The 25,074-nt window shown below is 40.3% G+C and overlaps 1 protein-coding gene across 1 annotated transcript; it reads right to left on the minus strand.

Annotated features, from left to right (window-relative positions):
• Nucleotides 1-1,021: 1,021 nt before the first annotated feature.
• eif2a (eukaryotic translation initiation factor 2A) lies at nucleotides 1,022-25,074 on the minus strand. The gene is made up of 15 exons (XM_084316426.1): nucleotides 25,026-25,074; nucleotides 22,620-22,689; nucleotides 22,062-22,133; nucleotides 21,661-21,779; nucleotides 20,812-20,911; nucleotides 18,423-18,505; nucleotides 15,137-15,210; nucleotides 13,614-13,758; nucleotides 13,036-13,152; nucleotides 12,368-12,524; nucleotides 10,283-10,700; nucleotides 8,986-9,099; nucleotides 7,370-7,486; nucleotides 6,076-6,141; nucleotides 1,022-2,835 (listed from the first exon to the last, which is right to left on the minus strand). The coding sequence occupies exons 1-15, from the start codon at nucleotides 25,051-25,053 to the stop codon at nucleotides 2,770-2,772; spliced, it is 1,746 nt and encodes a 581-aa protein (XP_084172552.1). The 5' UTR covers nucleotides 25,054-25,074; the 3' UTR covers nucleotides 1,022-2,769.

Below are 25,074 nucleotides of genomic sequence, written 5' to 3' on the forward strand. Positions count from 1 at the left end.
AGTTTAAGTTAATTCAATTAAAGAAATTGTAACTACAATTACATTTAAAACATTGTTTGTTTTTCCACCATATCTGTTGACATTATAATTCTTTATATATTGAAGGCTACATCCTGCTACCTTTTTCAGCTTCTCTATTTCAAGGCAATATTTACAAAAACTAAAACTAGTAATTTCCTATACAAACATCTTTCCTACTATGTATGCATAATACTCATTCTAATCATAATGCTGGTCGGAGCTGTTCTGTGCGCACACGAGGGAACATTTAGGCGTCATCCCCACCATCCCACCACTTCTGATATTACCACTGCACCCCTGGTTGTGGGTGTATTTGATGGTCTGTTATTGTTCATTGAGCATCCTGATGGCCTGGGGATAGAAGCTCCTTCTGAGTCTCTCTGTGCTTGCCATGAGACTCTGGTATCGCTTGCCTGACCGCAGCAGTTCAAAGAGGCAGTTGTTTGGGTGGCTGGGGTCTTTGATTATTCTCTTAGCCTTACCCATACAGCGCTTGTTGTAAATGTCTTGGAGAGTGGGAAGCCCCCCTCCAATTGTGCGTTCGGCTGAACGGGCCACTCTCTGTAGTCTGCTACGGTCTTGTGCAGTGCTATTCCCAAACCAGGAGGTGATATTGCCAGTCAGGATGCTCTCTATTGTGCATGAGTAGAACTTCTTGAGGATCTTCTACTCTACTTCCATTCCCTCCTACCTTACTGGAGAAATCACCCCTACTTACTGGATAAATCACTCCCTCACAGGAGAAATCACCCTTACCTCACTGGAGACCTCACTCCTACCTCACTGGAGAAATCACCCCTACCTTACTGGATAAATCACTCCTAACTCACTGGAGAAATCACCCCTACCTCACTGGAGACCTCAAAAGAGATGCAATCTTTGTTGTTATAAACGTGCGCTTTATGTCATGTAAAACCATGAAGGATTAGTATGAGGCTGTTCCCCTCCCATCTATACACTGATATAATCAAAACAAAATAAACACACAACTCTTCTTGGTTATAAAACATTTATTAGATGCTTTATTTATTCAACATCTGATAAGATGACAACAAAATCTTGAAAAATAAAAAACATGGCAAATAGTTCTAGGTCTGTTGTGCTGCTGTGAGAAGAGTCTGAGCTGGACACTGGGCTGCGTTCAATAAACCTTCAATTCAAATCTGTTGATCAAGTGGATCTTCTTCAAAATGTATGAACTGAAAAACGTTTGGCATTAAACGGTCGTCATATCCAACCTGTCAGGAAACAACAGAGCGAAGGCTTAATAATTAACCATACGAGCAGTTTCTATATACATGTTTAATGAACCGACATTGACGTAAATTGTCCCCAGTCCTGAAAGCCTTGAGGCCCATTATTTACAACCCAATTCTGAAGTCCTGGTAGCATCTCAGGCTTCGTTATCTGTACATACATTGCATAGCAATAGTGCTTTGACGTTTTAAAGTTAGGCTCAAATTCATGATAAAATGGCAGAATGAGCCTTAAAAAACAGCATTTCATTCTGCTAAATCATTTTCACGTTTCAGTGTGGACATCTCTGACGTCATTGTACTAACGGAGTTCAAAGAGCAGCCCGTCCTGTTGATCAGTTACCAAACTCCCCTCAAGGACAATCAACTATTTATTTTGTGCGCGTGAAATTATCTAGAATTTATTAGCAATGCTAGTGCAAGTCAATGGGTTATGAATCCATTACTCTCTAAATCCCATCCATACATTTCATACCTATTTCTACTACTAGGCTACTACAGCTATGGCGTATATGGAATAGCTTGCAAGCAACTTCGATAGTGATGGTTCCATTTCCAATTGACCTGCACTAGCATTGCTGAATGCCAACACTGGACCAATTGACCTGCACTAGCATTGCTGAATGCTAACACTGGACTAATTGACCTGCACTAGCATTGCTGAATGCCAACACGAGACTGGTGGAGATTTCTGTCAAAGAGTTTCTGCATGACAACCTTTTGGTTGGGGCATGGCTAGTTATCTGAGTGGGTGTAGGCTAGTGATCGGAGTGGGCGTGGCTAGTTATCTGAGTGGGTGTAGGCTAGTGATCGGAGTGGGCGTGGCTAGGTATCTGAGTGGGGCGTGGCTAGTGGTGAGTGGGCGTGGCTAGTGATCAATAGAACAGGCTTCCCTGGAGATCAACGGTCACCACTGACACCCAGGTTTTTGTTCCCCAGCTCTCATTATCACAAATCAGCGTATTTGTACGGATCAAATACTACAACTCCTACAACAGAAGTAATATTAGCAAGGTCTACTTTGCTGTATTTGTAAATGTGTTGGAAGGATGACTTTGTTTTCTAAACAAAACAGAGTAGTAGTAGTAATAGTGACTACGGTTCCCCAATATTTGTCAACTGACCCTTCATTGACTCCTATAGGAGTCACACTAAAAGATGAAATTGCTCAACACTTCAAATGCAACTTTAAATGCAACCGTTTAACCGAACAGCAAGGAAAACCTCCCTCAGAACATAATGAGGTAATTTATAATAAAATAAAATAAAAATTACATCATAGATGAAAAAAGAAAATGAAAAGATTTCAGAACTAACTGAAATGCTGAATGAATCTATTTCTCAAGATGTTATCTCCAATGAACAGCTGCCGTCAGGACCAATGACCACATGACACTCAAAGGGGTGGGGTGATGTCATCAGAGTGACTTAGTGGGGACCCTAAAGAGGAGGAGGGGAGCAGCAGGGGGGGCGAGGAGGTGCTTCCAGGTTCCTACTCTCCCAGCTCCAGATCTTCTAGCTCCCTCAGCAACTGCGACTCCTTTTCCATCTTCTCCAGCTGAGGAGGAGAGAAGACGTGTGATGTAGTGGAATTAGAAGGGCTTTATTTAGCCTTAAAAGGTACAATCTGTAATGTCATGTTTTATTTTTTTTTCAACTTTTTCTCCCATTTTCAATTTTTCTCCCATCCCAATTTCGTATCGTCCAATTCAACCCTCTCCTGTCTCGAACGCTGTTAGGCCATGCCTCCCACAAGCCGGCTGCAATGTGGACGAAGCCTTGCATCACGTGTCCCCTCCGGAACTCGAGGAAGCAGCCGTCGCATCTTTTCACCTGCACAGTGCGATCTCTCAGCGTCGGGGGTCTGCGTGGGAGGGACACGCCGCCCCCGTCGCTTCCTGATTCTGCTGCGCAGGCGCACCAACCGACCTGTAGGAGTCGCTGTCCACAACGTCCGATCCCCACCCATCAGCTTCCCACCCCCTAATACTGCCAATTGTATTAGTATGAACGACCAGCCAAGCTGATAGCAATGCGGAGAGCTGGGCTCGAACCCAGCGTCTCCTGCATTGGTGGTGAGCGCCTTGCCCACTGCACCACCTAGCCGCCCTTGTAATGTCATGTTTTGATGATGTGATTAATTCTGTGGTGGTTAGTTTGTAGGTTATATCATAACCATAACCACAACTATTTCCATAAGTGGAGCACCACCAACCCGCAGGAATATCGCTTCGTCTAACCATCAGTCATCTAACCATCAGTTGTTGCATGAAAGGATAGAACAAAGGCTGACCACATGATATAATAATAATAATAAGCGGCTACATGTTTCATGTGTAATTAAAACAACACGGGAAGACAAAATTGCCTTGATTTGGAGGTTCCCCTCGGCTGCTCCGTTACCAGCAAGGTCTCCCCTACATTTTATAAAGCCTAGAGAAAGCATGCGTTAACTCTAAGGCTGTCAAAGTTAACGCATTATTAACTCATTCAGCACCGGAGCGATATGCCCGATATAGGTCTAGAACGCCACCGCTTTAATCAATGGGGGGACTGCGAGATTTGCGAGTGCTTAAAATATATCTTAAATTATAGCTATGGGTCTAATACACCCATCGATTATCAGTGAGTTGCTTCCAGTCAACATGTACAAAACGGATTGTTTTTTCATCTGTAAATTTCCGTTTTATACCGTTTTGAATATGAATATAGTTTGTGATTCTGAGTAATTCCAGGAAAAGGATAATAGCCCTTTAGTGGAATACACAAAACACGTAATTTTTCGCCTGATTATCGAATCTTCCTGAAATCAACGCTAGATCATCATTATTATCCTTCCTCGTGCAAGAATGAAAAGAGCCCTGGACCGCGGGCCCCCCCCCCCACCTCCTGCACTCAACGGCACACAGCCACACACACACACAGAGACAGCGTCGATCGGGGTAGAAATAAATATCAGATCAATGATCAAATGTATATATAGTGTTCTTACCTTGTATCTGATGTAATGCAAAAGAAATAAATAATCCAATTATCTGATCGCCATTCCAAATACTGCTTGTGGAGGTCCGTACCACATTACCGACCGTTACACAATGACGGGCGGGCGGGGTTACTGTTCCATGCCATCGTTGTTGAGGCCTACCTCGCCTGAGTATTTAAACCACGCCCGCACGGCTCGGATCGTCCCAGAAAAGAAACTACACCATTCCCAGTGGAGTGCAATACCAGCTGGAAGGCGGTATTTGCGGCGGTATTTGCCCTTTTGCGAGCTCAGACCCATTCCCAACGATAACATCAGGCTGGATGGATGAAAATGAATGGATATCGCTAATAAAAGAAACAACGATTAAAACCCGACTATACTCGTGATTGGCGCTCAAGCGATGGCGAGTTAACCCGACTATCATCGTGACTGGCGCTGAATGAGTTAATGCGTTAACGCACAATACTTTTAACGCCACTATGTTTTCTTTTACTAGACTTCACTCAGGTGTATTATTGATACTCTCATTGATACTATGTTTGTTTCTGACTCAAAGTGTGTGTGTGTGTGTGTGTGTGTGTGTGTGTGTGTGTGTGTGTGTGTGTGTGTGTGTGTGTGTGTGTGTGTGTGTGTGTGTGTGTGTGAGAGAGAGAGAGAGAGAGAGAGAGAGAGAGGCGGGTGGGTGTGAGTCATCAGCCCTTGTGGGTGAATGTAACAAGTTCCTAAAGTTTTCTTTCCCCTATTATTTCATGCACACTTTATTCATTGTTTTAAATTATTATTTTCTTTTAAGTTATTTTGTGCATCACTCGATTTTGAATTTGATGCAAATTTGCAATGCATGAGGGTCATCCTTTTGTGTTAAATGGCTGCATAAAGCAAGCATTTGTTGACTCTCATGTTGATAAGCGATTAAAACTTGAAAAAGATCAGTTTAAGGTAGATTTAGAACAGATAAAAAATATGCGATTAATCACGAGTTAACTGGACAATCATGCGATTAATCAAATAAAATATTTGAATCGATTGACAGCCTTAGTTAACTCATCATCATGAGTTATGATGTCAATTAGATTTGTCACTGCGAGCGTGCGCCTTTGGAGACCTATTTCAGAATGGACTGCGTCTGTCCGATCCGCGCTGGGGGAACATGGCATGGCAGCATTCTGTCTGAACGCACACCAATTTTCCAATTTTGGAAATTACATGCATCATGTATCAGTACTAGGTTTCTCAGTTCTAAAGCAATAGCAATAGGAAAAAATAGCAGTAGTAGTAATAGCAGTAGTAGTAATAGTAATAGAAATAGTAGTAGTAGTAGTAGTAGTAGTAGTAGTAGTAGTAGTAGTAGTAGTAGTAGTAGTAGTAGTAGTAGTAGTAGTAGTAGTAGTAGTAGTAGTAATAACAGTAGTAGTAACTAACCTTACTGTCATGCACTTGTCCTAATAAACTAACCTACACTGTAGCACTCAACACTTTGATGAACATGGTTGCTCAGCTGATAGAGTTGTGCCCTTCCTGATGGCTTGTCGTACAGAACATGTAAGTCGCTTTGGATAAAAGCGTCAGCTAAATGACTAAATGTAAATGTAGTAATAGCAGTAGTAGTAGTAGTAGTAGTAGTAGTAGTAGTAGTAGTGGTAGTATTAATAGTAGTAATAATATTAGTAGTAGTAATAGTAGTAGTATAGTAATAGTTTGTAAGTGGTTTTGTATAAAAGTGTCAGCTAAATGTAAATATAGTAGTGATAATAATACTACTAATAGTAATACTAGTAATCATCATCACAATAATAATGATAATAACAATACCTGGTTTTTCTGCATTGCTTTTCCAGAGGTTTGCTGCTCCTTCAGCTCCTCGATGGCTTTCAGTTTCTGAAACAGAAATATGATGATTCTCAGCAGCAGTCGACTCTAAATGTGCAACAAATTATTTTATTATCAACAACAAATAATGACAGGCTGACTGAAGACAACTGAGATCAACTTCATATGCATTGTGGAGTAGTAGAAGACAACTGAGATCAACTTCAATTGCACTGTGGAGTAGTAGAAGACAACTGAGATCAACTTCATATGCACTGTGGAGTAGTAGAAGACAACTGAGATCAACTTCATATGCACTGTGGAGTAGTAGAAGACAACTGAGATCAACTTCATATGCACTGTGGAGTAGAAGACAACTGAGATCAACTTCATATGCACTGTGGAGTAGAAGACAACTGAGATCAACTTCATATGCACTGTGGAGTAGAAGACAACTGAGATCAACTTCATATGCACTGTGGAGTAGAAGACAACTGAGATCAACTGCATATGCACTGTGGAGTAGAAGACAACTGAGATCAACTGCATATGCACTGTGGAGTAGAAGACAACTGAGATCAACTGCATATGCACTGTGGAGTAGAAGACAGAGGAACAGCATGGATTGTGCTGAGAAAGGACTCTACTAGGGCTGTAGCGAATGCTTCGAAGCTTCGATCATATTGTTGACATTCGAATTCTAAATAAACATTTGAATTTTTAATTATTGTCTATTCAATCTGTTTAAACCAATGGGGGTTTTCTTCACAGTTGCAGTTAAAGATTAGGCTACACTAATATTATAATATTATACTATAAGATGTCACCATCACTTTCATACCAACCGTGCCCTTATTGGATTATTTATGTTGACGAAACTGATGAGTTATATTCATTAAAGAAAGTTGATTTAATAAAAGAAAAATACAAATTTAATCAGATTAATCACTTTATTCAAATTGAGGATTCAGTTTAAAAAAAAGAAAGAAAGAAAAGTCATTTAAAAAAAATATTTTTTTTTCTTTCTTTTTTTTGCAAATTCTTTTTTTTATAGACATTCGAAGCTTCGTTCGAATACTTCAATCGAAGCTTTGAATGTTAAAAAATGACATTCGGTACAGCCCTAGACTCTACTGATCAACATCATCATGTTATGTAAGAAATAGGGAAATAGAGTTCAGAACTATTGTTAACAACACCTTGCTGCGACCACTGAGCCACAGAAGAGTATAACAATTATTATTTAATTTTAAAGTATATAATTATTTTATTTGATATTCATAATTTTGTTGCTCACCTTCTTTAGGTTCCTGATCTTTTTCTCTGTCTCTGTTTCACCAGGGATGGGCCCTGATTGGCTGCTGTCGGTGGGGGCGGGGTTTGACTCTGCCTCTATGTCCTCTGGTTTCCCATCCTATAGACACAACAACGTAACACACCAACTTAACACACACCAACTCAACACACTACTCAACACACTCTACTCTACTCACTCTACTCAACACTGGGGCTGTCTTAAATACTTCGAAGCTTCGTTCGATGGGCATGGGATTCGAATGTGAAAATAAAATTTGAATATGTAAAAAATATATATATATTTAATTTTTTTGCAAAATCAACTCTGTCTCTCTTTGTTAACTACAACAAACAATGCTGTTTGTTATTTAAGATGAGGTCGGACTCGGCACTGACAGATTTGTGTTCATTGTGCTGCTTTTATAAAGCCTCAAATGGCGGCTTACAATATTTCATGAAAGCAAAGTGTTTTGTTTGTCTAAGGGCGTTTTCACACCTGTAGTTCGTTTGCTTTGTTCCGATTCAGGGAGACACAGGGACTATAATGATACAATGTTGCACTTGTCCCTTAGTTCGTTTGTGTTCACACGGCTGTGTTAACAGCGGACCAAAACAAACGCATGTGCGAGCAAACTGTCACTCATTGGTCAGATTTTGGGGTGTGCCCCCCCCCCCCCCCCCCCCGCCTAACCCTGAATCTCCGCGTTACATTGAAATCGGGGAGGAGAGAGCGGGGGGAGCAAATTAATGAATGTGGATGAGAGCCGCGATGTAAATCGGCCGATTTAGTTCTGATCGATTAGGAATGGGTCGCGCCGTGTTCAGGAAACTCAGGCGTATATAAAAGTCTATTGGATCATGTCTCCAGCGCCCCCACAGCCGTATCTGCAACCACTTACATCACGGCTCTCATCCACATTCATTCATATGCTCCCCCCGCCCGCTCTCTCCTCCCCGATTTCAATGTAACGCGGAAGTGCAGTGGTCTATAGCTAACTTTACCGATCTAGCTGCCTAAAGACTACAAACTGATTCCGCCCACAATTCAATGCGAAAGCGTCATCATGCAGCGCGTCATACAGTACGGCAAGTGAGTTGTGTCGGTTTGTTAAGTCGATTGCATTCTCACAGCGTACGAGTCGCTTCGGGTTCGGTTGGAAGTGCGCCGAGACCACCCTCTCTACGCTTGTTTTGTTCCGCAACAGAATGCGATTGCCGTGTTCACATATGCCCAAATTAACCGAAATAGGGGGTAAACGCTCCAGGTTCCGGAACAACAGCTCCAAACGAGCTAGGTGTAAAAACGCCCTAAGATTTAAAAAGGTTTAAACTTTACAGCACTGACAAAGTTGAACAAAGTTCTGTACAAGTCCCATAACAAGAAATCAAATAATCTTTTTTCTGAATTTTTTTTTTATCTCGAAGCTTCGAATTAAAATCTAATCTCGGCCCCGAAGCTTCGAATGCCAAAAAAATATTCTAAGGTCAGCCCTACTCAACACACTCTACTCTACTCAACACATTCTACTCAACACATTCTACTCAACGCTCTACTCGACACACTCTACTCAACACACTCTACTCAACACGCACAGTGGTCCTCCTCTCCTACTGTACCAGCTTGGCTGCTTTCTTGGCCTGTCGTTTCTTCTGGTGTCTCAGTGCTGCCTTGGACGTCTGCTTGTCCCCCGCAGCTCCCGGTCTCATGTCCTGAGGAGGCTCCTCTTCGTGCTGACAGGAACAACAACCATCAACCAGTTAATTTAACCTTTATTCAACCAGGCAGGTCAATTAAGAACACATTCTTATTTACAATGACGGCCTGCTGAGAGGACAAGAGGACCTCTTGAAGGGTAACAGGGAAAAGGGGACAACAGTTTTTAATAGAATGAATAAATAAATAAAAAATCCAGATAAGTCTATTGGTAAGCCGATACATACATCAGAGGTAAGGGAAATAATTAAAACACACCAAACAAACAAATAAGATTACAAGGTATGCAAGACATGAAGCAGAATAGACTGTTTACAGTTAAAAGGCTGGGTGACAGCTGCAGGTGTGTGTAAACAGAGTTACCGGTATTATACAATATTATATAAATGTTCTCAGGTGCCAATTTTGTGCTTATAACCAAATCCAATGAAGTCTGAGGAAGGGCCTTGTGCTCCAAACACACTGCACCACTGCTTCAAATCCAAGCCAAGGATCTGATTTATTAATCCTAGAAAATGTACAGGGAGATTATATACATTTTCTCCAATTCTCTGTGGTCTATAAAAAACGTTATTTATTTATTATTATTATTTTATTATTATTATTATGATTGTATTTTTCTTTATCATTCTATTGTTTGAAATGACAGTAAGCCGGAATCTAAAGTAAAAGAAATGTGCAGATTTTCAGGTTTGAAATATGTTTTTATTTTTTTTAAATAGTTTGGGGAAGTACTAAGATGATTCCTTGCATTAATCTGTGGGTACTATAATACAGCGTGATCTATTTGGGATATATACATATACATAGGAGTGTGTTTGGGTACTTTGACATGTTTACTATATGTATACTATATATACACATATATGTTATTGGTTTTACTTTTTTGTGCGACCAAGTCATAGTGTGTTTGTTTTTTTCTCTGTTTAATGTTGTTGTTATACCAGGGGTTTATAAGTCTACACTGCCCCCTAGGGGTAAGAATATATTACTTATCCATTCTGCTCATGTTTCATTCTTAACTAGAATACTTCACCTTCCCCTCATTTAGAGGTGGTTTGTTGTAATATTTGACTTTCATCTGTCCTATGTGGGAAATGGCCTTTTAATAATGCATATTCTTTCTTGTATGCCCTCAAAAAAGTATAATAAACAAAAACATTAAAAAAAAATAGAAAATGTGCATGTTTCTCCACTCACCAGTTTGGAGCTGCCGGTGATCGGCTTGTTGCGTAGCGCCGGTGGCCGGTAAGCCTGCTCCGGCTTGGCCTCGGTGCTGCCCAGCTCGCTCAGCGCCGCCTGGTACTTGGCCGGCCGCTCGGGGAACGCCCCGTCCGGGAACGACTGCCAGCGGACTTCCCAGAGCTCGGCGCCCGCCGGCGTCTCGTGCTTGTGGTACAGGGTGCCGGTGTAGTGCCAGATCTTGTAGCCGTTGCTGACGCGGAGCCGCGGGGAGCAGGTCGCCGTGACGACGTGCTCGCCGTCGGGGCACCAGGCGAAGTGGGTGGAGTCCGCGGCCTGAGGCTTGCAGATCTGCTTGTACTTCTTCACGTCCCAGACCTCCATCTGCCCCCGGAGGTTCCCGAACCCAGCGAGGACCAGGATGTGGCCCTGGGGACTGACGGGAAACAGCCAGAGAAGAAGAGCATTAATGAACCCTTCAGAGTCGGAACAATAGAATAGTCTTTGTTGTCATTATACACGTACAAGATTAAGAACTCAACATCTTAGGTGCTACACAATAAAACACACAAGTACACAGTTATCAAAATAACAAACGTAAGGTGCTACACAATAGATCACACTGTACCCAATTATTAAATAACACAAAGGTTCACAGTAACACAGCTAAACAGAGTAGCTATCAGTCAGGATATCAATATGATGTATAGGTATGGATCTATTGCACTTTGTAAATAGAGGAATATAAATATATTGGACTTAAATACTTATTGCACAGTAGTGGGGGGAAGAGTAGAATGTTAGAGTTCAGGGTGGTTATGATTTAGAGTTCAGGGTGGTTATGATTTAGAGTTGAAGTTTAAGTTTTAAGTTGGTTTATTTATTTTTTACCCAGGGACAGTGCACATTAATGAACATCTTCACATCAATGTAAATGTGCCAGATTTTAGCTAATGAGCTAGTTTCCATCTGTAGTCCCTGCCTACCATGCGTGTCTTTATGGTGTGGGAGGAAACCGGAGTACCTGGAGGAAACCCATGCGAACACGGGGAGAACATGTAAACTCCACACAGAAAGGCCCCCTGCTGGGGTTCGAACCCAGGACCTTCTTGCTGTGAGGCAGCAGTGCTAACCACTGTGCCACCGTGCTGTTCAGGGTGGTTATGATGTTAGCGTTCAGAGTGGTTATGGCTCTGGGGAAAAGACCGTCCTGAAGTCTGTTTGTTCTGGCACCTGTAACGCCTGCTAGATATATCCTGCTATGAGGAGCGTCTAGAAAGGAGGGATGGGCGTGAGTACTCGCTATTTCAATGCAACCCTTTTCTATTCAGTTACCGCTAAGTAAGGCCAACCAAAGTGCTTGTTTTTACCTCTGAAACAGACATCTTTGCTCTGATTCTATGGATAGTACGCCAACGTTACTGGGAAAGGTTTGTTGCGTTGGGATACAGCCCGCTTGGTGTTATCTGAAGACCTTTTCAGAAATGCACTCGGGACAGTGGTCATCGCCTGGAGTTGCCTTTCAGACAAGTAGCACACAGCATGTGATTCAGACGTGTCAGACGTGTTCGGACATATTATGCCACAACGTATTTCAGTATTTTCTTCTTTTTTTTCTTTTCTTCTCCCACCCCCCAATTTAGTTGTTATGCCAATTCCCTTTCTGGTCATTGCGTGCATTGCCGGTCTGGGGAGGGTGTAGACTATCATGTGGAGTCGCCAGCCGCTTCTTTTCACCCGACAGCGAGGAGTTTCACTGGGAGAACGTAATGCGTGCAGAGGTTCACTCTATCTCCCCCAGATTCCCTCCCTGCCGACCGACCAGTAGGAGTCGCTGTTTGCAACGACCAGGACTCGTACCCCACCGGCTTCCCACCTGAGAACACTGCCAATTGTGTTCGTAGGGACGACTGACCAAGCCGGAGGTACCGCCGACAGCTGGATTCGAAACCCAGAGTCTCTGCGGTGGTGGGCGAGTGCTTAGACCTCTATGCTACCCAGCCGCTCTGTATATCAGTATTCCAACAGAGGGCGCCATACAGCAGTCATGGACAGTGACTTGTAAAGGGGGGTGTGTGATGGGAGAGCCGTCTGATGTCAAACCTGTAGTAGGCTGCATTGCGGGGTCCGGTCCCAAAGTCGAACACCGGGTCACACTTGAGGTTGTAGACTGTGGCCTTGGCCGGCATGAAGCCGTACACCACGCAGAACTCGGTGGAGCTGGGACTCCACGCCACGTCGTAGATCGGCCCATTCTTTGCTGTTTTACATACAAGAAAAGCAATGAGTTACGGTTTGTCCATTCATTTCACATTGTTGTTTTGTTTGGGTAAATTCTTAAAGGAACACGCCACCATTATGGGAAATGCCCTTACAGTCTTCTCGAGTCTGTCTGTACATAACTGTATATAATCCTTTTTACATACCTGTAGATACTATTATCTATATCTGTACATATCCCTTACCTACTCTTTCTAGTTACGCTGCTGGCCAGTATGACTTACTACCACAGTGTCTTCATACCTGTATCACTATACATAATAATACTATTACATTGTACATACTGTACATCTACCTAGTACTCATTTATAAATGTTATACCCAGTTGAATCACCTGTACATTGTATATTACTATTACACTTTACTGTTTTCCTCCATTTGCACTCTGGTTTGTTGTACTGTACTTGTGCTGTACGATGACAAATACATCTGAATCTAATCTAAATCTAAAGTAGAAATAATGTAAAATAAAGAGGAACAGGAGTTCTTACCGAGCTGAACGACTGCACCCTCTCCGCTGATGGCCAGGTAGTGTAAGTTCTGCTCTCCATAATATGAAGCCCCTGTTTTATCCACGTCTGTGCTGGCCGTCACCAGAACTGCATTGGCTGAGAAGAACAGAGCAATACCAACATTTACTGCATATCACTTTATTAATGGATGGATGGATGGATGGATGTAATGAAACACAGTAGTGCAGAATCAAATAGAAAACTGCTGAATATAGAATAGAGTAGGATGGAACAGAACACTGTATAGGATCGAATATGTAGAAATAGAAAATAATAGAGTAGGATAGTGTAGAAAATAGAATAGATAAAGACCCATATGTATCAGGTGTAAATATATTGATTGACGTCTGCACTGACATTGCTCCCTCCCTCCCTACACATGAATGAAATGGATGAATGAAAATATAGCGCATTGAAAATGCATTATACCATTTAGAAATGCAGTGATACCGGACCAACCACAGACATCTCTGAAACTAATGAACCAACACACTAAAGGAAAGGAAACATGAAAAACCACAGAAGCCCCAACAAGCCGTGAGGGAAGGCGGAGCAACCTTTCTTGTTCCACAGCATGTCGACCCGGTCTGCTTTGAAGAAGCTCTTGTTGGCCAGAGCAGACGTGGGCCCTCCGAAGTTTGGATACTGGTAGAGCCGAACAAATGACGGAGCGCCCTTACTGCCGGGGACGTAGACCGCCACCTTCAAAATAAATGTGAAGAGCAAATATTAATAACTAGATATTTGGTGATTCACAAAAGGGGGTTGTAAAAATTTATAATTATTATAAATAAATAGAAATGCCCCATAAAACAGAGATGAATAAATAGTAAGGACAACAATAATAATAATAATAATAATAATAATAATAATAATAATAATAATAATAATAATAATAATAATAATAATTATAATAATAATAATAATAATAATAATAATAATAATAATAATAATAATAATAATAATAATAATAATAATAATAATAATAATAATAATAATAATAATAATAATAATAATAATAATAATAATAATAATAATAATAAAAAGAAAAGGCAATCTTATCTATATGAATTTGAAAAAAGGCAGGGTCTTCTTGCAGGGTGAATGAGGATTAAAGCTTTTTTAGATTTACATGGTGCAGCTGGTATGAAAACATGTTACTCAAAGGGGCACTTCGACAAAAAACAATGCCGATTTATTTTGAACATAATCTCACACACATCCCAAAAACACATTTCTGCCACACATTCATTGATGTCATCAGAGGACACAGAATCCTTGTGTTAATTACAGCTCAATGAAATGATCTAGATGAAAATAGGGATTGCTATTTCATTCATTTAATTTCAATGAGCTGTAACAACACAACACAAGGATTCAGACATAATTAAAAAAAAACATTAACTCTCAAAATGTATCACCATGTATATTGTATATCTCATAATATATGTGAGATTATGTGCAAAATAAACTACTGTATCCCTTTAACTATTCCAAGGTGTTTTTGATGACTCTTTCATACATCTATGAACATGAAATTAAAATATTACAATTCTAAATTGACCTTTCTTGTAATGTCTCGCCATAACTGCTTCATAGTTTTCTGTCTGGGCTTGTACAACATTATCGTAACCCTCTAACCCACCAACCGAGTGAAGGAAACACCAAAATGTAGATATTTTCACACTCTCGTCCAGAACAATGTCCAAATAAATCGGCTGTCACTCACTGAGGAAAAGGTGTATTTGCACCAAATTTCACATGGAGGTTCAAAACACCTAAAAATAACTTTACATGTTGAAAAAACAATAATTCCCCGGTAAACTGAGTAATTCAACTAAACACAAGGTTTTTTCACTGGGTGTTTTCTTTCATGTCAAATATTGTATGCTCACTCAATGGTAATATATATGATAAAGATGATAAAAATAATGGTAATAATAATAATAATAATAATAATAATAATAATAATAATAATAATAATAATAATAATAATAATAATAATAATAATAATAATAATAATAATAATGATAATAACAACAACAACAACAACGACAATAATAATAATCATCATAATTACCCTGCTTGGCTGATTTCCAGGAGACAAAGCATATTCTGTCACCTTCTGTATGTGGAGTTTATTGGCGATGTTGTCTGAAAAATTACATTTAGTTTAGCTACTATATCTAATAATAATCTGGTAAAAGACATTTATTTTAGCTACTATATCTTATAATAACCTGGTAAAGACATTTATTTTAGCTATATCTTATAATAACCTGGTAAAGACATTTATTTGAGCTACTATCTTATAATAACCTGGTAAAGACATTTATTTTAACGACTATATCTAATAATAATCTGGTCAGCCATATGGATCTCACAAGCTCATGTGTCAAGTTGCAACATCCCACGATGAAATACGAGCCCTTGAACTCTAGAAAGTCTGCAGGGTTCGTGTCATCATGAAAATAATGTCTATTTTCATTACGTCTTCCCCCAGCATAGGTGTGTTTATGTTATGTTACAGGTGTGTGTGTGTGTGTGTTTTTTTAGTGTTTCCCCAAACACAGACTTTACATGAAACCACCATGTTACCCGTTACAAACAGTATCATGGCAGTGTGATGGTCATTTCTGTTTTAACATGATACCAGCCATTGTATAGATCAGCGGTTCTCATTGGCAAGTAAAGAAAAAATTAAAAAAATAAAAACGTATTTTTTTTTATGTTCTGGCAACATATGGCTAAATATGCCTAGTTTTATAAATGTGAATTGATACCATAGTGCTGTAATAAAATGTTCTAATAAATATGCACGATCAATTTCAACAACGTGTGCTTTTATTTTGATATTCCTTAACACATTGACCGCCAGCAGCAGGGGGCGCTGATCCCCCTTCATCTCCAGGTCTTTATTCAATCGATATAGTTTTAGACTGTGACATTTGCGAGTGCTTAAAATATATCTTATATTATATCTATGGGTCTAATAACGCCGTTGACCCTCAGTGAGTTGCTTCCAGTCAACATGCCCAAAACAGATTGTTTTTTCATCTGTACATTTCCGTTTTATACCGTTTTGAATAGAGTATGGTTTGGGTGCTTTTGAGTAATTCCAGGAAAAAGACGAGAAAAAGGCATTTTACTGTAATCCAGTCATCACATTGTAATTTTTCGGCTGATTATCTAATCATCCTGAAATCAACGCTAGATTATCATTATTATATCTCGTCGTGCATACATGAAATTACCGTCGTAGCGGGGCGCTCGGCGCTCGCCCCCCCCCCCCCCCCCCCCCCCCCGCAGTCAACGGTAATAAGCAGATACACCTACACACAAATAGCTGTAATCGCGGTAGAAATACATATCAGATCAACGATCAAATTTATATATAGTGTTCTTACCTTGTATCTGATGTAATGCAAAAGAAATTATCAAATTATCTGATCGCCATTCCAAATACTGCTTGTGGAGGTCTGTACCACACTACCCACCGTTATATATGAGCGGGCGGGCGGGGTTACTGTTCGATGCCATCGTTGTATAGAACTGGCTCGCCTGATATTTAAACCCCGGCCGCCCGGCTCAGATCAGCTCCTAAACACACCAGCCCATTTTCAATGAGATGCAATAGCTCCGTAAGGCAGTAGAGGGCGGTGTTGACCGTCTGCCAGCTCAGGCAGGGTCTGAAGGGTATACCAGAGGCTGCAGCTATGAATTATGAATAGATATAGCGAATAAACTAAATAACGATCCCAAAAACAAGTTAACTCGTTTCTGGCACTGAACGCATGGTGGGCAATAACAAGTTAACTCGTTTCTGGCACAGATTGTGTTAATTCTTGGACTTCCTGACGGGCAGACCCCAGGTGGTAAGAGCAGGCAACTGCACCTCCTCATCCATCACGCTCAACATAGGGGCCCCCCAGGGCTGTGTTCTGAGCCCCCTCCTCTACTCCCTGTACACACATGACTGCGTGGCACAGCGGAACAACAACACAATCATCAAATTTTCTGATGACACAGTAGTGGTGGGCCTGATCTCTGCCAACGACGAGAGGGCCTACCTGGAAGAGGTAGAGAATCTGTCACAGTGGTGTCAGGAGAACTGCCTCTCCCTGAACGTCAGCAAAACAAAAGAGATGATTGTGGACTTCAGGAGGTCGGGGGTCAAGGACTACAGCCCCCTCAGCATCGACGGGGCACCGGTTGAGAGAGTGAACAGTTTCAAGTACCTCGGAGCCCACATATCCGAGGACTTGACATGGACCACACACATTGACAGTGTTGTGAAGAAGGCATGACAACGCCTCTACTTCCTCAGGCGCCTAAGGAAGTTCCAAGTCAGTCAGAAGATCCTTAGGAACTTCTACTCATGTACAATAGAGAGCATCCTGACTGGCAACATCACCTCCTGGTTTGGGAATAGCACTGCACAAGACCGTAGCAGACTACAAAGAGTGACACGTTCAGCCGAACGCACAATTGGAGGGGGGCTTCCCACCCTCCAGAACATTTACAACAAGCGGTGCAGGGGGAAGGCCAAGAGAATTATTAAGGACTCGAGCCACCCGAATAACTGCCTCTTTGAACTGCTGCGGTCAGGCAAGCGATACCGGAGTCTTAAGGCGAGCACAGAAAGACTCAGAAGAAGCTTCTATCCCCAGGCCATCAGGCTGCTAAACGAACAATAAACACTATGCAACAACCATCAAATGCACACAGCACACACACCCACACACTCACTTAAACAAACAACACACTGCAGCACCCACTCTCCACACTTTAGATCACACAAACACACTTTATATTTATTGATAAAGGATTTGCACTACAACTCGTACACCTACTGTAAATTGTACCTAAATTGCACCTCATCCCATTTCTGCCTTGCACTATATAGTATTGTATATTAGTACACTGCATAGTATTGTATATTATATGGTAACTCAGTTACGTCTATTCTGCATCGAACATTGTACATATGTCTATACTGAACACTGTGACCTCATTTTTTTTACTTCTAATTTACATGCTATACTATGTTATTTTATTTCATACTTATCTTGTCTTGCACAGTCTCTGGAGCGTAACAGTAAGAAGCATTTTGTATAAAAGTATTCTGTACTTCTGTATGACAACTATTAATGAAACTTGAACTTGAATTCCATGTTGAAATTACGTGAAATCCTAAATAAAATGGGGTTGTGGTATAAAAAAGTTGGAGAACCCCTGGTATAGATACATGACCACGGTACTGCCATGGTGAAATCATGCATCGCCATGGTACTACTTTTATACTGAAATAATACTATGGTATAATTCAATAAAAAAATTATTAATAATAAATAAGGTGTTCTCACTGAAGTCGTTGTTCTCAAAGAAGTGGAGTTCATTGTTGACGCTCCTCACTACGATCTTCTCGTCGTCGGACCAACTGGGACACCTGGAGGAAGCAGAACCACAGACTGGATCAGAACCAGAGTCACAGACTGGATCAGAACCAGAACCACAGACTGGATCAGAACCAGAGTCACAGACTGGATCAGAACGAGAACTACAGACTGGATCAGAACCAGAACCACAGACTGGATCAGAGACGACTAGCTCACTTCACAGAGTTTCATCTCAAACTTTTTCCAGCATTTCCAATGCTGTCGAGATTACAGGCATATTAAAATAGGTTAGGAAAACACCACAAAACAAAGATGAAAAGAAAATATCAGTTTGATAATTGAAGACATTGAATAGTTTAGATAATGAAGACATTGAATAGTTTAGATAATGAAGACATTGAGTGAATAGTTTAGATAATTAAGACATTGAATAGTTTAGATAATGAAGACATTGAATAGTTTAGATAATGAAGACATTGAGTAAATAGTTTAGATAATGAAGACATTGAATAAATAGTTTAGATAATTAAGACATTGAATAGTTTAGATAATGAAGACATTGAATAAATACTTCAGAAAATTAACCCTTTTCTCGCCAATGACGTGTTACCACGTCATTCCTCGCCATGCGTAATCTGCCAATGACGTTTTACAGCGTCTTTGAGATCAATATTTCAAATTTCTGTCATGGTATTCATTTTTCACCCACGGATCCTTGACTGGTGCTGTAGATCTCCGCTCAACTCTCCAACGCTTCAATACCGCCACCTGGTCAACCGCGCATGATGAGTCATAACGTCTGGGACCTTGTACAGTTGAAATCTTTTATCTGGCGTCAATCGGTATCAAACTGCATTTGATTATCTAATATATGCATTTATGGCTATAACTCACGTTATATGAAATACTGCAGAAAACAATAAAAACATATCTATACTCTAGACCGTATTTTTGTATGAATGTGTGAATGAAAAAGTAAAACGTCCCTACATCCTGAACGATAGCTAATCGATGTTGAATGGGCCATAGTAATGTCAATTTAGCAATACAATTTAAAAAGTTATAGCCCTGCAAAGTAGGTGAACATCTCCATAGACAAATAGAGCTGGCAGACTGGCTACAAGGATGGATATAAGCGTGGCAGAGAAAGGGTTAAGAACTTGAATAAATAGCTTAGATAATTAAGACCTTGAATAAATTGTTTAGATAATTAAGACATTGAATACATAGTTTAGATAATGAAGACATTGAATACATAGTTTAGATAATGAAGACATTGAATACATAGTTTAGATAATGAAGACATTGAATACATAGTTTAGATAATGAAGACATTGAATAAATACTTCAGATAATTAAGCCATTGAATAAATAGGGCAAAACACAGAAAATAAAGAAAGACAATACTGTAAACCTATTGTACTCTACTCAACACATACTGTAAACCTATTGTACTCCACTCAACACATACTGTAAACCTATTGTACTCCACTCAACACATACTGTAAACATATTGTACTCTACTCAACACATACTGTAAAGCTATTGTACTCCACGCAACACATACTGTAAACATGTTGTACTCCACTCAACACATACTGTAAACATATTGTACTCTACTCAACACATACTGTAAACATATTGTACACCACTCAACACATACTGTAAACCTATTGTACTCCACTCAACACATACTGTAAACATATTGTACTCTACTCAACACATACTGTAAACCTATTGTACTCCACTCAACACATACTGTGAACGTATTGTACACCACTCAACACATACTGTAAAGCTACAGCTTGTTGTAAACAGGATAGGAACAGGACAGAAGCAAGAAGAAGCTTCAGACTGAAGCAAGGAGATTTGTAATCATGTGTTTTTTAACTGTCCATTAGGTTAGTGGGCTATTGATTTTTAGTGTGAGTTGAAGATGATTCCAAGAAGCATTAGAACAAGCGTCTGAACCGTCCTGAAACACTCAATAAGGAAAGTGGCCTGATGAACACAGTTTAGAAATGATAGCAAAACTATTGTGATTGAGATCATGTTGGACGAGATCCGAGGATGAAGGGGAAGCTATGATACCCACCATGATACTATGATACCCACCATGATACCCACCATGATACCCACCACTTTGATGAACATTGTTACTCAGCTGAGTTGTGCCCTTCCTGATGACTTGTCGTACAGAACTTGTAAGTCGCTTTGAATAAAAGTGTTTCAGCTAAATGACTAAATGTAAATGTAATGATACCCCCACTGATACCCACCATGATACCTCCACTGATACCCACCATGATACCCACCATGATACCCACGTGCTATTCTGACCATACAACAGACTAACCATTGCTGTTGCTTCTTCTGGTAGAAGGCTTTGAGGCAGGTTCCAGTCTCTAAATCCCACAGCTGCAGATTAGCGTCTCCCTGTGGGTTGTCCTGCGTTTCTGGTGGAGAAGGAGGAACAGAAATACTAACGTGTAAAAGAAACATAGTAAGAAAGTAGAGCGAAGACTAAAAGCAAGACAAACCTAAACACCAGGCTGGTGTGAGCAGGTGGAGTCTTAAGGAGGCTGGTGGAGTCAGATCCTATCTGAAGTATTCTCACCTCTAGCGCTTTAATCCATACACAGAGAACACAGGCTTCACTGGAACTCACTGGCACAAAACTGGATTATAACACATACTGAAATATCCTGTCCTGTTCATATCCTGTTTACAACAAGCTGTAGCTTTACAGTATGTGTTGAGTGGAGTACAATATGTTTACAGTATGTGTTGAGTGGAGTACAATATGTTTACAGTATGTGTTGAGTGGAGTACAATATGTTTACAGTATGTGTTGAGTGGAGTACAATAGGGTTACAGTATGTGTTGAGTGGAGTACAATATGTTTACAGTATGTGTTGAGTGGAGTACAATAGGGTTACAGTATGTGTTGAGTGGAGTACAATATGTTTACAGTATGTGTTGAGTGGAGTACAATATGTTTACAGTATGTGTTGAGTGGAGTACAATATGTTTACAGTATGTGTTGAGTGGAGTACAATATGTTTACAGTATGTGTTGAGTGGAGTACAATATGTTTTCAGTATGTATTGGGTGGTGTTTACAACAATGTACAATATGTTTACAGTATGTGTTGAGTGGTATACAATATGTTTACAGTATGTGTCGAGTGTTTACAGTAACTTACTGGTATAGACCTGCCAGGTGGCTAGAACTGTGTTGAGAGGTGAGAACTCCAGGGATGTTGTTTTGGGGAGGTCAAAGGTCCTGACCAGCGAGCCGTCTGATACCTTCACAACGCTGACCCTGACGGACACAAGCGGTATGTTAGGCAGGTCAATTCATGTTTTCCTTCACATTTCTCTAAATTATCCATCTATACATATGAGAGTCTTGATCTATTCTATTATATTATATTATATTATATATATAGTACAGTATTTGGTGCTACAATGCAAATATGTAACATGTTCAATAACACTATGTCAGACTAGCATGTGTAAACCTTCCTTAATCCCCCAGAATCAATTAAATGTGTAAACCTTCCAATAGTCCCCCAGAATCAACTCCAGTAACAGTGTGTCTTACTTCTGGCCGTTGCACCATGTAAACAGTGTCCCGTCTCGACTGAAAGCCACATATTTACTCGGGCGGGTGTCCCTGAAATTGGAAACAAACACCATACAGTCAGAACAAACAGGCAAATTCACAAATACTGACTATATTGTCCTCCACACAGGAGAAACATACTGTATGCGAGTTCTTAAAGCCAGTGGCATTCCCCTCTAAAGTATAGTGAACACCAATCAGTTTAAGAATGTGTATGTTATTTTAACAGACGACTGTAAATCAGTATTGTTTTGTCACCATGTATAAAAAGTCACCATAAATCTTTCTCGATTCATTGCCTATAAAAGGAGTGTGGAATCTGTATTTTTACCATGAAAGATGGTCTTCGGCAAGAGATTTTTTGTGTCTCGTCTTGCTTATATATATGTCTTGTGTATATATATATATGAGTTTTCTTCTGTTCTATTATATGTAGATGTGTTTTGTATTATTGTCAAATAATGCTTTTATTATATAAATAAAAAATAAAAAAAAAGATAGGGCACTATTATAAAATGTTTGTGTGCAGTTAGTTACCTCTCAAAGACAGAACTTTCCTCACAGTTGGGTGGTCCATTGAGGAGCACTGTCCCGTCCGATCCACGGACTGCAGGTAACACAGCAAACACATGTATTAGGACAGGATAGTGTTTACCCAGAGCACACAGCAGCACTGCAGGGGGGCGGGGACACCGAGAGGGGCGGGGCCACACAAATGCCACTCCACCAAGAAGGATTCCATTGCAATTTTTATTTGTCTTTACTTATTCAGGAAATAAGTTGTTTTATTATATTATTGTTAAAAAATTGTTAAAACAAGTGTTAAATAGCTCTACATTCTGACAGCCATCACTGATATAGAGGTGTTTGGTCAGTATCATGGGTCTCCCAGTCCTTCCACTCTGCAGTAAACAGGAAATACATTTTCTGGTATCCCTTCCCACTTTATCCAATCAGGAAAGAGAACCCTAGATATTTGTACTTATTTCAAGAAATCTTGCCAAGCCAAATTTGTTTACGGCACTGGCAGATTATTTTACTTGTTTCAAGCTTATATTTGCTTAAAACTAGTTGTTTGCAGTGTGGAGTTCTCTCTCCTGATTGGATAAAGTGAGAATGGGATACCAGAACATTTATTTTGTGTTTAATGCAGAGTGGAGGGACTGGGAGACCCATGTTACTGACCAACACTCAGTGATGGCTGTCGGAATGTAGAGCTATTATTTTAACATGTAGACTAGTAGACACTTGACTTATTATAACAAAATACCACTTACAGCACCTGCAACTGCAACTGTTTGACACAACCTATACCCATCTACTGCCTTCACCTGCCCTACACTGTAATCATGACTACCTACCTCAACCTATAGTCTACCCATATAACTGATAGCCACATACAATAACACTGTATATACTGTACATACATTTATCTATGCCTGTATGAATATATCTGCATATATTCCTGTTTACATACCTGTATACATACACACTGTGCACTGTACACAATGTATATACTTTATTTATTTATGTATCCTCTTATTAGGTATATACCACTGGCTAGTATGTCTTACTACCATGGTGTATGTATGTATTATGTATCACATAATACTCTACATCCAACAGTGGCTTTGTTATATAGCCGATTCCATATAATCACTTGTTACACTGTATATTGTTATGCACTTTAGTGTTACTTTGGACTCTAGTTGTTAGATGCCAACTTCTTTACATTGAGTGATGAACTAGGGTTGGGTACTCGCTTAGCGATTCACGTTAGATCTGTGCCACGTTTCAGTCCATCTCTTGGGTCTTTGGAAAGACCAGATGAGGTCAGGAGGAGTTTGATAGTATTTACTGAGGATGGCAAGATAACTAAAGAACTAAATAGATAATACAAATAATGTAATAAATAACAATGCTGAAATTGAGAACTTAGTTTGTCTACAAATTAAATAGCCGTTTGTGTTATTACAGGGAGAATTAAAGTACTGAAGAAAGAGTGTGGAGCATGGTGATACTGAATACAAGCAGGCATGCTCAGCAAACATTAAAGGAATAGTTGTGATAGTATAGAGACAGGAGCTTGATCCCATTGAGGCTAAATATCAGGAGGAGCTATTAGGGCAACAGTATGGATTGTGCTGAGAAAGGACTCCACCGACCATCATTGGTAAGTAAGAAATAGGACTAGGGTTCCGGAAACAACAACTATCCCTTTAAAAACTTCACTGCTATGTCATTATGTCCTGATGAATTGAAAATGGGGGACCCTGATGTATGAATGAATGAATGAAAACTTTATTTAACAGATTGCAGAATGGGTACAATACAGTACGGCTCAATACATACAATTGTTAAGGGGATGCAGACCTGAGAAAGACGTTTGTCTTGTTTCCATCAGGGTCCCCCATTTTCAATTCATATAGTAAACAAGACGAAAGCCTTTCTCTGGTCTGCATCCCCTTAACAATTGTATGTATTGAGCTGTACTGTACCCATTCTGCAATCTGTTAATAAAGTTTTCAATCAATCAATCAAACCATTCTGAACTCCCCATTCAGAGATATGAGACTTCCATACAAAACATGACAGGAACTGTCTCAGTCTCAGTAGCTGCCTCCCTGATTGCAGACCAGTTATATTCCAGAGCTGCTTGCTTTGCGTTATGTCAAAGTAAATCATAGACAGACAGTTCAACTCTAGGTGGATGATCCTACAGTATTGCCTGTGGGACGTTCATGCTGGCAGCTCGGATCCCCAAACAGACACACAGCAGCACACATGGCTGAGTGGAGACAGAGCAGTTAAAACGACTAACCGAGCGTTGAAACATACACCACTCCAGTACGTCTCCCACGGGTCAATGTAAATACTCCACACGCGTAAACACACAGTCTGTATTTACAAACCGTTCGCTCAGTGTGCAATGAAACTACCCACCTGCGAGAAGAGGAGCAGGGGGCGCCATGTTGGATGTACCGGAAAGGGA

Source organism: Notolepis coatsorum (assembly GCF_963971535.1).
Source record: "Notolepis coatsorum genome assembly, chromosome: 1".
NCBI classification, from domain to species: domain Eukaryota; kingdom Metazoa; phylum Chordata; class Actinopteri; order Aulopiformes; family Paralepididae; genus Notolepis; species Notolepis coatsorum.

Excerpts from the sequence above, each read along its gene's own strand:
- eif2a (XM_084316426.1), bottom strand. The coding sequence starts at position 25,053 with ATGGCGCCCCCTGCTCCTCTTCTCGCAG. Across the intron at positions 10,701-12,367 it reads CGCAATGCAGCCTACTACAG|TCCCCAGGGCCACATCCTGG; the intron begins GTTTGACATCAG and ends GTTTCCCGTCAG. Across the intron at positions 2,836-6,075 it reads AAGCAATGCAGAAAAACCAG|CTGGAGAAGATGGAAAAGGA; the intron begins GTATTGTTATTA and ends TCTCCTCCTCAG.